The following is a 13,592-nucleotide window of genomic DNA, read 5'->3' as shown; positions in this document are numbered from 1 at the left end:
ATGGCTCACATGATTAGAGTTGAAAAATAAACCTTATTAGAAGGGTATTTGGTGTTTGATTTATTGAAGAGAGGGTTGAGGGTTGCCTTTATCAATTTACACCTGTCTCTTTGGTTTCATCACACGGTTGTTTCTTTAGCTTAGCAAGAATCAGCCTGATCCAGGAAACTAGATAAGAGAAACACAGATAAGATACAGCCCTTAACAGTAGTGGCAAATAAAGTGGACTCACTTGTACAGAAATCCTTTCTGGCTGAAGTCTTTAAATCAAAACTGGTACCTGTCTTGAAGATACGCTGTTGTTCAAATGAGGTGTCAGTGTGAAGTCAGCCTTTGCTGTGCAAGCATTTCATGGTCCTGAAGCTTTTGAACATGGGAAGTGCTCTCAGCTGCTGCACACAGACAGCAGTGATGCTCACAGTTTATAGGTGAGGCCATTTGGCCCAGCTGCTGCAAGGCACAGCAAGCTCTGACACTGGAAGAAATTCCACCTTGGGATCATGGAACACTCCATCCAAATCACTGGGAAGGAATTTTCAGGACAAAAATTGTATTGTTCAGTTAAGGGAGCTCCACAGGTGGGGGAGAACCACTCTCCTTTCTTCTCCCCAGCCATGGGTCATTATTTGAAGGTCACAGAATCACAGATTTGTCAGGGTTGGAGATCATCCAGTCCAGTGCCCCTTCTGAGACAGGGTCACCTGGAGCAGGTGACACAAGGACATGTCCAGGTGGGTTGGGAATGTTTCCAGAAAGGGAAACTCCACAACCTCCCTGGGCAGCTGTTCCAGTGCTCTGCCACCCCCAGCATAAAGAAGTTCTGCAAAATGTCTCCAGAGAAAGTTACAGGTATCAAGAAACTTTTTTTTTTTCTCTTCTGTTATCCTTGGAGATGTGTTTTTCTCAACACATGGAAACCAGGAGAAATCTGAGAGGTGCCAGATCACATGGATGGCAAACATAATTGGGGAGATTTTGCACATTGTAGTAGCTCCTCACCTGATTGGTGATTGATGGCAGAGTTTTCATGGAGTTAATGAGCAGAATGTTAACGAGTAGAAGTTACCAATACCCAACTATGCAGACTATATTATATGTAGTATCTATATCTAATCTATCTACTTCTTTTCATCTCTGATGTGCACGGAATATGCCCAGAGATAACGAGACAGTGTGCTTTAGGTGCAGGAAGCTGTTTTGGCATGTTGTGCTGCTGAGCCGTTTGAAGTCGTTTGCAGCCTTTCAGGATTGGGAAGCGACAGTCGCCGTTCCAGCAGCCTCTGTTGTCTGAGCAAGCTCTGGCTCCTTCCCTGCTGATCAAAAGCACTTGGTGAAAGGTGCAGCTTGGATCCTTTAAAGCATCTCATTATGGGTTATATTTAGAAGTGTGAAGAATATATTATTAATTACAAGGATGCTCCAAAGCAAAGAAGCTGTTTTATCCATGCCCTTGATGAACAGAAAAGTTCCTGTGCTGAAGGAAGGTTATGCAATTAACAGTATATTCATTAGGAGTTCATCAGATAGCAAACTATGCTTATCTTCAGAATGATACTGGAATATCTGACAATTTCCTAGTTACTGCCTAAGTGATAAGGCAAGAGACAGGAACTGCCAGTTCCTGATATATAAATTTTTATAAATTTCCTGATTATATAAATTTTACTGCCAGTAAAATTTATATAATACAGTTTACATATCTGTTATATGGTAGTTTTTTATATATATAATATTTTACATCTCAATTTACAGGCCAAGTTCTGTCTTGCTGCCTTGCTGGAAAGAACTGGAGGTGTAAATTGGCCCCACATATTTCTTGGTTGCTAAGTGAGCACAATTTATGGACACTGGGAGGATCATTACAGGTTTTTTGTTCTCTTTTGTTCCCACAAAACTCCTCTTACCAGGGTAGCTGTCCATTGGGTTTATCCAGGATCATTCTGGATGTTTGCTTTGAGCTGCTCAGTGCTCTCAGATCCAGTCTGTGCACTGGGCCTGTGAAACAGAGTCACCTTTGCAGGGACATTTCTCCAATTCAAGGGATTTTTGTCATTATTTGCAACGCTTACAAAATACAATAATTTTTCTGTCTTCAAATTCAGACTGGCATCTGGTAATTGATTTTTGCTAATTGAGTGATATAGCCAGGTGATTTTTTCTTAAACTGTGCTTTAAAACCTAATTTTGAGTTGAGCATTAATTTGCTCCCAAAGAATTTGAGAAGTTAAGTGCCTAAATATGCCAGAATATGTATGAAATAAGCTGCCATCTGGAATTTGTTTCTGGATTTGCTGTAATAGAAATTGAGCACTCTGGGATGCATATTTTGGGGCTTTCTAGAAATTAATATATAGAAAGAAAAGTAGATAAATCTGTCCTGGTGCTGTGCTTAGCTGCTTGTATAAGAATTTGACAAGTGACCAAGGTGATAATGTCTGGTAGGCTTGGACTAAGATACTGCCTAAGTGGGGGGAATGGAGTGAGATACTGCCAGTGGAGAGAATGAATTATTTTTAGAAACTAATTTTTTAAACAGTTCAGGGTCACAGTGCCAACAATTTGAAGAGAACCTAGAAAACTCTGTCACTTTTATCTATAAACCAAAGGCAGTCAATAACATTTGATTCAATAAAAAGTAAATTTATCCCTTATCTAAAAAGTATGTGTGCAGAAATTGTTCCAAGATGCTTTCAAAGTGCTGAGTTACAAACCCATACAGGGAGGGATGATTGATTTATTGTGTGCTGCAATCTGGAGTATTTTATCACTGAATCTTTAGTGAAGAAAGTTGATGTTGTTAAAGCTGCAATGTATTTAGACCCAAAGGCTAGGAATAAAGCAGGAAGCATTATTGGATCAGTGCAGATCAGGAGATTGTGGTTATTACCTGTGTTTCTGTGGAGATCAGCTCTTTCCATGGTCTCTGCCAAGCCAGACAGGAGGGATGGGCTTTGGGCTTTGTAGCAGGGGTGGGCTCTGGTGTGTGTCCGTGGGGTGCCCAGATTATGGCAATTGGGTAGTGGGAATTAGGCTGACACCTGAACAGGGGACAAAAGACTGGGTAATAAATCCCACCTGGGGGAAGGCTGAGGCTGTTCCCCACCTCTGGCACATCACTCCCAAGGGCTCTGTTCAGCAGCTCAGCACATCCATTTGTCACCCCAGCTCAGCACATCCATTTGTCACCTCAGTGGCTGCGTGAGAAAGTTTCAGTGCTCACAAATCCGTTTGCCCACAAGGCTCTGGAATCCCTGCTCTCGGGCAGAGAACAAGTTTTCCTTTCAGGAGCTGCATGGCTCGGGTTAAGGAGCTGCCTTCCATTCATCCCAGCTTGTGCCACCGTCACCTCCTGCTCTCAGCTCTGCCCTGGCCCTGCCCTTCCTTCCCAGAGCACGGCTGGGTTTGAGCTCTGCTCATTCCCAGCTCTGCTCATTCCCATCCTTCCCACTCTGGGTTGGCTCAGCTCTTACCCCAGGTCTTGTATTCTCCTGAGGCCTGCCTCAATCAGAACTGCCTTAAAAGCATCACACATCACTAATCAAGGGGGAGCACAGTGGATCATGATAGATTTTTATAGGTTGTTTGTAGCCAGACTTAGTTTTTCACAGTAGGCATCCCTGGAAAAAAACAGAGGTAGAGGATCTGTATTGAGAAACAGAGCTCAGCTCTCAACCATGTCAAATATTGGAGTTCCATTTGATTTCTGGGCTATGGGAAAGGCAAAATACTTTTATTTTTTTTCTTTTTTTCCCTTTTTTTTTTCTTGTTCTTATTTCTTCTCTGACCTCCCCCAATACTGTTAATACAGAAGAGAAGGCTGAACTGCATTGCAAGTGGCAGTGTGTACATAGATTGACAGGGTAATTATTGATGTAGACACTGGTGGGATGGGAGGTTTGACAGGACAATGTTGTACATCACTCTCTTTCAAACCAGCTCTAGAAACAATAGAGTGTAAAGATGATGTTATGTTCAGGGTAGAAAAAGAGCAGAGTATTTTTTTTCTGACCTTCTTAAAGTAATGTCATTGTTGAATTTTTTTTAAAGCTTTACTTTTGATTGAGCATGAAAAATGCCTCTCACAAAAGGGAATATTTAATAGCTTTTCTATTAGAAAACTATCTCTAAAGAAAATGTTGAGTCCTGGGTTTTGCTGGCAGGCCTGGGTGTTTGCTAACTACCAAAGTCAACTGTCAGTTTATTATGAAGCTGTTTGAGATCAGCAGTGCACATTGCTGATTTACTCCTGCCAGGAACAGGTTCTTCTTCAGCTGTTCTGGTTTCTTACTATGATGTCTGGGATTTTCCCTGTGGTTTTTATTGGTATCTTCTTGCCTCTGTGCCAGCCTAAGGGCATGACCAACTGATCCTTGAGATGAGGGAAAACCACCAGTGAAGAGAAAATAAAATTTAAGTAGTACAAAGTTATCTGAAGAAATCTGATGTAGAAACTCAGGTTTTCAGTAGCCAGAATAATGTCTTAGAGATACAGCTCCTCTTGAAGGCAAGTTCTGCTCTGGTTTAGAGGAGGTGCAAAGAGAAGGGCAAGAGGGTCTGGTGGTTTCACAAGGAGGGACCATGTTAGGGTTTTAAACCGCTCTCCATTTCAGGTAAATTATGGATTTTCCTCTTCCATCCAGAAGACATGCAAAGGGCCAAAGTTGGAAGAAATAGAGGGGAAAGTTGGCATATGGCCTCTGACTTGAGTTTATCAAAATGCCCTTTTTGTTTCTCTAAACAATGAGGGCTGTGCTTCACTGTCATTAAGCGGGGCTGTCACTACAGGGCTGTATTCATTTTTTCTCTGGATTAATCTGAGTGAATGTTTCTCATGACCATATGGCTGTGGTCTCAGGAAAGATGAGAAACTGGCATTCAGAGGTGGCACGTGGCTCCTGGGCTCTCCCATGGCTGCACACTGTGCAATAATTGCAATAATGCTTTACTCAGCTGGAGCTGGACTGCACCAGCCTCATCCTGCTGCTCACATTTCTGCCTTGCCCCGTGGAGTGGAGCTCAGCCCTGCAGTGGGTCACACACAGCTGTGTCCATGGCTCTTGTGTGTTGTGCTGTCCAGAACCTGTGGAAAGTGGTAGCAAGGAGTGGAGTATGAATGCCAGGGTTATCCTGTGTCTCATTCAAGGTTATGGAAGGATTTGTGCATCCCTGAGCAAAGCAGTGCCTTGAGGCATTGAACATCAGAGCCAGCAGGGCCCTGCTGATGATGCAGAGAGGGCTGGGTGCAGAGCAGGGCCAAGGAGTGGCCTCAAGGGACTGTGACAATATCTGTGCTACTGTTCCCCTTCCCCTGCAAAGGCAGCTTGTGTCTCAAGGTGCTTGGGCATAAAAGCTGCTTTAGGGAAGGAACTTCTGCAATGAATTCTCATGCGTGCCATGGCAGGTAAGGAAATGTGGTTTGTTCAGGAGCAGAAAGCCCTCACTGTATCATGTGCATCTCTCTCATGCCTAATCACCTGTCATGGTCTCTTAGAAACTGGATTCTCTGTGCACAACCAGACTTGACAGTGGGGCAATGTCACAGTGTATTCTACAGATACGAGTTAAAAACCACTGTTGTTTTACAAGCACTAGATGGTTAAAAAAATTGAATTTAATGAGGATCAGCAGCCTATATCCTCACTGCTGTTAAACATCTGATCTTTGTAAATTCTGAAATTTCAGAAGTATGACTATGAGGAACAGTTTAAAGGCAATTTAAAAGCTTTCTGATTCCTACTGAAAGTATCACAATTTTCCTGCAGTTTGAGACCAAGGAGGATCATGTAATCAACCAGTTTGACCTCCTGTTTGCCATGGGCCATTGACCTAGACTTGGGTTTACCCAAAAAAGCCAACTGACTTGAATTTAAGGACTTTATTTCTCAGCAGCAGAGCCTGTTGGGCATATCAAGTAGAGAACAGAAGTGCCATCAGAACAGTATGTGGAAAAGCTCTGAGATGAATTAGGTGAGATGTGCTCAGATGACTGCAGCAAAAGAGCATTTGCTGTGTTTACAGGAATACAAAATCAGCTGAAGTCCTGCCAGTCAGACTGAGGGAAGGAAATGCTTTTTGTAGCCAAGTTTGATGTTAGTTTTGATTTTTGAAGTGGATGAGTAAGAGCAATCAGGAATCGAAGATAAGGTGGTGCACTGGGAGCCCAAGAGCAACAGTCCTTTCTGTGCAGCTGCCTGTCCTGGGCTGGGACAGTATTCAGGATTGCAAGGGTGCCAGGATAGCTCTGAACCTGGGTTCTTCCTGACCATGCAGGTGGCTCACATTGTGAGACATGGAGATTTCCTAAAACTGGTGCCATTTGTCTGCAGCCTGCTATAGAGATCTCTTATCTCCTTGCACTGTGCTCAAATACACTTTATGCCACCTGTTACAACTATTGGCATGATACCAGAGAATCATTTCCTTACTTGAGATTGGTTGTAGTGTCTGTGCTTTTGGAACACACTTTTCCTGTAAAAGTTACCTCCCTGTTACTCTGACAGTGAGTCTCTATTTCAGTAATTAGAATTCATCCTGGGATTTTGAACTCCTGATTATTTCACTCTGATGTCAGAGGTGGTAATCACCAATGTGCTAATCTGCACAAAAGTGAGGTACCTGCTACCCATCTCTTTTAGACAGGCTGAACCCTTTGTGTGCTATGCTTATTTTCTCCCTCCAGTTTCAAGGTAGAGGAGTTGGGGACTCACCAGAGACTCCTAATACATGGTATTGTAGAGGAACCCTTCTTACAAGCACACAAGAACAGAGTTAATAAGGACTATACTGTGCATGCAATGGAGGGAAATCTGTGCAAATCCTCTTCTGTTCCCCTGGGAACTTCTGAACATAAGTCATCATCAAACAAATCACACCACTGAATCTATTTATCAGATATATCAATTGTTAATACTGTTCCTGACATTTTACAGTATAGTTCCTTAGTCACCTTTCCTAATCTGTCTTTTGAGCCACTTAATTTATGTTGAAAGTTGAAAGGCAGTGCTCATAAGTTAATTATCTTTTTATGCAGGACAAATAGATTTTTCACTATTTCTGTGCCTTTGCATGCTGCCACAAAGGCCATGGCACATCAGCCTGTACTTACCCACTCACAAATGTGGAGTCAGGCAGCATCAGTTGAAGCTCCCAGCCCTGGGAATTGGTGCTGTCAGCCTGCCCCAGTTTGACCAGAACTGAGTTTCCTGTGGGAGCAGATGGATGGGGCTGCTTCTGTCAACAGAGGCGTCATTGCTGGTGGGTTGGTCTCATTCCAACTCTCACTGCTGTAATCTTAATTCACTTTAGCCACTAATCATGACATTTGTTTTGGCCTGGGCTGCTTTCAACTGAAATTGCAGAGCTGCCTGCATTTTCTCAGAGGTCTCAAGTGCATGTGTAATACAGAGATATGGTGAGCAACCCAAGTACTGCTGCTGGATTGGCTTTTGCAGAAGTCACAAGTTCATGTAAGTTTATCAGCAGGCTGATGCTTGTACTGTGCTGCTTTACATGACAGAAGGTTCAGTGCAGCTCCTGACCTTAGTGGGAGCAGTTCTTTGGTTAGCATTCCCCAGTGTGTTCTGTCTCTCTGAATTGCTGATGCCCAGATCCAAACTCAAGCACCCAGCAAAGGCTGAGGGTTGGGGGATCCCTGTGTGCTCACAGGGCTCTGTGCACCAGGGCCAGAGAAACTTGCAGGACATGGGAATCACCCACCATGGATGTTGCTGTGCCCACACAAACACTGCTGATCACAACGTGTCACAAGCAGGGCATCAGGGAGAGCAAGTATATCAAATATGATATAACACACCTTAGAAAATCACACCCAGGATCTGATGTGTCTTGAAGGGTTGAGACACATCAAAGTAAAGTAAACAACAGTGACCTGTCCTGAGCTGCAGAGTGAGCTGTGGTCAATGGGGCAGAGGTTCCTCACAGCCACCTGCAGCTGGGAGAAGGGGCAAGAGAAGGAAAGTACCAGTCAGATACAGCTTCAGCTGTGACAATATTTTAAATCAGAAGATGGATTTTAACTGTGTTTCTTATGCACCTTAAATACTTCAAAGGGAAACTTTGGGTTTTAAGTCAGTAGTAAGTGTAGATAGGGATATAAATTCATATACACACACACACATATATAAAGAACAATATATGCAAACTTGTGACTGAGATTTTTTCTGAATCACAAATCTTCAGTGATTGAGAACTCTGAGTTCTAAATTTCCCTAAGCAATCTCTGCCTGTCAGCTCCCCTCCTCTCTGCAGAGCAGTTGCTCATTTACCAGTTTGGCTTGTTTTCTCTGGAAATAAACTGGATTCTAGTCCTGTACTTGGGCAGGTACGAACACTTACTTCGTTCTTGGTACATCTCTGAGGCAGTTCTGCCAGTTGTGACAAAAGAAGATTTAAGGGCAGTGTTTGAGGAGGGGAGGTCCCTGTTAAAAAGCATTCCTTTAAAAAAAAAAAAAAAAGCTGACAACTAAACCATTGCTGGAGGAAAGAGGGAGGTAAGAATTTTTAATTCCATAATAAAAGTAGTGGAAGTATTTGTGGGAACAGTTCATTGGCATGGCAGAAAATAATTAAACCATTTTAGTATTGAGTTTTCTCTGCTGTAGAAAAAATATTTTGGGTTGGAGCTTCTGAAGAACCTGGGAAAAGCACAAGGGGCAGTCTGGAGAGGATGGGGAGTTGTTTCAGCAGAGATAGAGAAGCTGTTCAGACCTGTAAGATGATGTATTTCCACAAAGGGCGTTCTTTTCAGTCTGCTGATGAAAAGTCTTGTGGGTTTCCCACCAGCAGAAGCTGCTTAATTGCATTTTGTGTATGCTCTTAGAGTACCTGTTTGGTGAGAACCTGACAAATGGTCTTCTGAAAGTAAATCAATTTTGTTTTCTTGGGCTTTCTTGAATATACATGATGTCCGGAGCCTGAAAAGCACAGCAGTGGCACAAGAGGAAGCAAACAGTGGGGCGCCAGTTAGGCTCAGTGGTGCTCTGAAAGACTTTGTAGCCTCCTGTAAAGAGAAAGAAGAATGTGCCATTGGCGGTACTGAGTAAATGGAACCTTCTTGTCTTCTTTGCTCTTGTCTCCTTATAAATAAAGCATTGTTGTCCATCCTTGGCATTTGCAGTTCATTGTGATAAATTGGTCTTGATGTGTCTGACATTTCAACCAAGTTGTTTAATGGTGCTTTTCTGAAAAGGCAGATCTTGCTATAAGTTGTATTGGTCCAGAATGCATCCAGGGTAGGAGCACTCACCATCACACACAGCACTAACCCTTTCCTTTCTGCCTGCACAAAGAGGGAAGGAGGGAGTAAAACATTTTGGTCACGTCAGCCCAAGGGGCCTGGGTTTGTGTAAGCCGTGCACAGAAACAGAAATGTTGAGTCTGGACTGCAGCTGCTGAAAGCCCCTTTAATAGTGTGGACAACAACGTGGACTCCACTTGCATCTGCAGTCTCCTGGGGGAGAGGGGAGGAAAACACCCAACTTGCTGGAAATGCAGGTGTGTTTTCACCAAAGGTTTGCTTTGAGTTTTGTGCAAGATCCCCTCTCTGTTAGCTGCCAGTGCTTACAAGTCATTGTAAGTCATTCATTCCATGAAATGATTGCTTGGGTGCAGAAACCACTGGAACACAGAGATTTGATGTACTGTGACCAACAGCAGCTTCTATTGCTGCATCCCTGAAAGTTCAAGCTTTGATTTACATATTTGAAATGTCTGTAATTATTCTGTCAGGGAGATGACTAACACAGAGGTTACTTTCCATAAATAGGAGCCTTCTGTTCATACCTTTCCAAACCTTTCAGCTTCCCAAAATTATTAAGCATCTGCCCACAGCAGCCAAGCAAAAGTAATTCCCATAATTTAAACTGTGACCAGTAAATAACCTTTTTGCTGGTTAATGATCCCACTGTGTGATGATACCATTTTATGATTATATTCTACCTTCTTCAAAATCAGGTGTGTGGAACATGTTCTTACCTGTCTTGTCTTGACCCAGTTGGTTCTCAGTGGAGATTTACAGTGAGGATGGAAGACCTGGTCCTACTTGGCATCAAAACAAATTCTCCTTTCCATCACCATTGCCAGAGCAAGTAGAACTAGAACAATTTTTGGGGGATGTGGATCAATAACCTGATTAACAAATGTCTCCGTGACATTTTGGTATCCCAGTTTTCTCAGTATGCCAATGCAATCCAAACCTCAGTGTAGCTGGGCAGTACAAAACCTGCAGCTTAGAGGGGACACAGGACGTGGCCTGAGTTGGTAAATACACTGACCATGGTGAGGTCTTGTGGGGAAGCCTTTCCAATGTTTTTTATTGCTAATTTGCTGGAAAAATAATCCCAAAGCCTAAGTAAGGATCCTTTTTTCCTCCCCCCTGTAACCATGCAACATTGATAAATGTTATTTAGGTATTCAGCAAGCAAATTTCAACAGAAATGCTGTCATGCCTCAGGGTTATAAAACTCCATTACATCTGTTATTAACTGTCTGTCTGTGGCAGGACCTAATTTTTCTTGATGTATTGGTTGCCCACAGCTTCTCAAAACTGCTTCTTCTAACACTTGAAGGCGCTAAGGCAGAAATGCAGGGATTAAATGGCACTGCTCTCCAAGTGGCTGATTGATGCTTTGGGGCTGGAGGATGCCCTTTCACAGCCTCCTTGTGGAGGTGGGAGGTATCATTTTCATCCTCTCAGCACTTGGGAAGCTGCTTGACTTTGTGTAAATACCTTTACCAGGGCAGGGTAATGTGAAGGTTTTAATTTAGAATCTAGGTTCCCACCTTCTCAGTAGACCTGCAGCCATACACAGCATTATTATCATTAATAGCAATGGAAGAAATATTTGAATACACGTCATTTTTTGAAGAGAGAAATCAATCTGTTTAATAAGCAAATCCTGCCAAACTGGATGATGATTCCAGAATGCTAAACAATTGTTTAAATCGTGGAACATTTTGCATTTCAGCAGCCTTGTCACAATAAATGTAGATCTGTTGCTCTTTACACTAGTATGAAGGAAAAAAAAATAGGAATTTTAGCAATGCAAACTAGTTATGAGAGAATGAGCTTCACAGCTTACTTGGTTCCAGATAAATCTGGCAGATTCTTTTTCATAGTTGTCTTCTTGCCTGTACTGGGGTTTTGCTTCTGCAGGTGCTTCTGTGTCTCCATGTCTGACATCACAGTTGCCTCAATTTACGCAGTTACAGCTCCATTTGTTAAATACCTGCAAGTTCCTGCTTGTCCTTGCTGCTTTTTCCTCAGCTTTGCTGACCACAATCTGCCCAGATCATTATATTTAGAAATTGCCTTGCCAAAGCTAGACATACACCCTTGTACTAAAATGAGGGAATTGCTTTTTCCTGGCTTGGCTGAGTGGGTTTGTGCAGAGCTGCCGTGCTGTGTGCAGGGCAGTGAGTGAGCAGCTCCAGCTCAGTGTCTTGGGCAGGGAGGCAGAGCCTGGTGCTGCACTGAGCATCCCTCCCTGCAACAACCAGCCCCGAGTTCCCAGCAGGAATCCCTGTTTGTCTGTGGGAACAACTTTCTCAGTTTGTTTTGGCTGAGAGGGACAGGAGGGGCCTCGTTCCCAGGGCAGCCTGGTTGAGGAGGCAGCAGGTTGACTTGGGATTTCATTCCAGTATGTCTCAGGATCAAGCCATTCAAAGTCAAAGTAACTTTAACAGCATAAACAATGTTAGAAATGTTTAGAAATATGTTTAACTTTTGTTTATTTCTTTGTTTTTTTTTTTTTCTTCCAGCCAAACAAGTGTGTCCATCTGAAAAAATTAGCTGTGGAGACTTAAGCAACAAGTGCATCCCATTGTCCTGGAGGTGTGATGGGCAGAAGGATTGTGAAAGTGGAATTGATGAGGCTGGTTGCACTCCTGGTGAGTTAATACAGATGCAGCATCTCCATCTAGGACTATAAAAGTCCTGGAGGGACTGTTACAAATGGCATGGAAAGGGATGGCTTTTCCTGCCAACAAACTCACTCTGCTTTGCAGTGCTAAGTGGTGACTTCTAGAACCAGGGAGGAAAGAAGGATTCTCCAGTTGGGGCTGGCTGCAGATTGCATGAACTCTGTGAAGAATTAATTAGGTATTATTATTAGGGTTAACACCCAGGTGATATGGAAAGGAGATGAATAAGGCTCAAACCTTCCCGTGTGGTAGCTCAGCAGGTTCCTGCTGTGTCCTGTGCAGACTGGGGACAGACTCAAGCTGGCTTCTGCTGGGCTAGAATAGATGGGCCTGGACATTGATGGCTTGTTGGTGTCACTGGACAGAGAGAGAATGATGTACTCTGTACCCATAACTGTTATAAATTCAGTCCCTAAATGGCCATTGCCTTTTATTAGGCCTTCTGTGCTGAATGAAAGAGCCCTTTAACAGTGTTTTCAGTCTGTGAAAACTCCTGCACTGTGTGGTCAAACTATTTCTCAGGCTGCCTTTTTGGTAGACCAAATATATTGGTTCTTTATGCTTCTTGATGTCAAATATTCTCTTTTGAATGAATGCTTGACTCATTCTTGTGACTCCCTTTGGTATTCCAGTTGGTTTTCCAACTTTCTTTTTACACAGACCACCAGAATTTAGGGAGTATCAGTCTTGCCAGTCTGTGCAGAAGTAAAATCACCTTTCTGATTTCTAATACTGTTCTTATTAAGTTTGTTGTGTGCAAATGATCCCAGGCTTTTAAGAAGCTTTCTAAGTTCTGTGTATTCTTTTTTTCTTTTTCCTTTTATTGGTTTTCCATGTGAAACTCTTAAGTTTTTTCTCTTTAGTGTGTACATTTTTTTTTCTTTGAATGGGAGGCTTGAATTAGAGACAAATTCAGAAGCTAATTGTAACTGTTATTTTCCTGATTTTTTTTGTGAAATTAGAACAATTTTTCACTGATGGCTGCCTCCCCTGATTTAATGCTGCTGCTCACACCAGTGGGAATGGTCTCACAGAGTCTTTTAGTTATAATAAAAATCTACTTGAAATTGCTTTGAACTTTTTTTTTCAAAGCCTTAGGTAACCCCCAAAATGCATGTAAATATGTTCTGAATGCCACATAATTTCAGCATAATGATGCTATTAATGGATTTGGAAATAGCTGAGTGTTTCTGCTCTGGATGTTTCAGCACCCTTACTCATAGTTAGCTTCCAGTTTTAATGCATGTGCAGGTTCTTAAAAACCTTAAAAAAAATGTAATCCAAGGACAAATTACCACATTTTGATGCTTGCTGGGTAACTGGTGAGAAATGAATTAGTGGCTTTCAACCAATTTTTAATGACTGAGCATTGTCCTCACACACTGGAAATCTCTGCTGAGTCTGGCTGTAGGATGGGCATGAGCATAGGGAACAGGTAAACCTGGAGCACCCTGGGTGGGTGCAAACATCAAAAGCTTTCAGTCCTAAGATCCCAACCCAGCATCTTTCAGAGGTCAAAACTCACTTGGAGAGGGAAACAGGAGGCACTGCTGAATGGCTGTGGTGGGAGCACTTTCAGGGAGGTTCCCTGTCAAATGAAGGTCTTTTCCTCATGGATGAGAACAATTGTGTGAGCTGTTTCAGCAGGGAGC

The 13,592-nt window shown here is 42.7% G+C and overlaps 1 protein-coding gene across 3 annotated transcripts in view; it reads left to right on the top strand.

Annotated features, from left to right (window-relative positions):
* LRP8 (LDL receptor related protein 8) overlaps window positions 1-13,592 on the top strand; it is a 171,179-nt gene that overhangs the window by 121,243 nt on the left and 36,344 nt on the right. For all 3 annotated transcript variants that reach the window (XM_071436758.1, XM_071436757.1, XM_071436759.1), the window contains one exon: window positions 11,779-11,907. In XM_071436758.1, the coding sequence (XP_071292859.1) occupies window positions 11,779-11,907 (129 nt within the window). The remainder of the gene's footprint in view (window positions 1-11,778; window positions 11,908-13,592) is intronic.

This window comes from Agelaius tricolor, unplaced genomic scaffold, assembly GCF_023055355.1.
Source record: "Agelaius tricolor isolate 1412-34295 unplaced genomic scaffold, bAgeTri1.0.p SCAF_11, whole genome shotgun sequence".
Classification (NCBI taxonomy): domain Eukaryota; kingdom Metazoa; phylum Chordata; class Aves; order Passeriformes; family Icteridae; genus Agelaius; species Agelaius tricolor.
The sequence above is the reverse complement of the archived record's forward strand: the minus strand, read 5'-3'. Positions and strand labels throughout refer to the sequence as shown.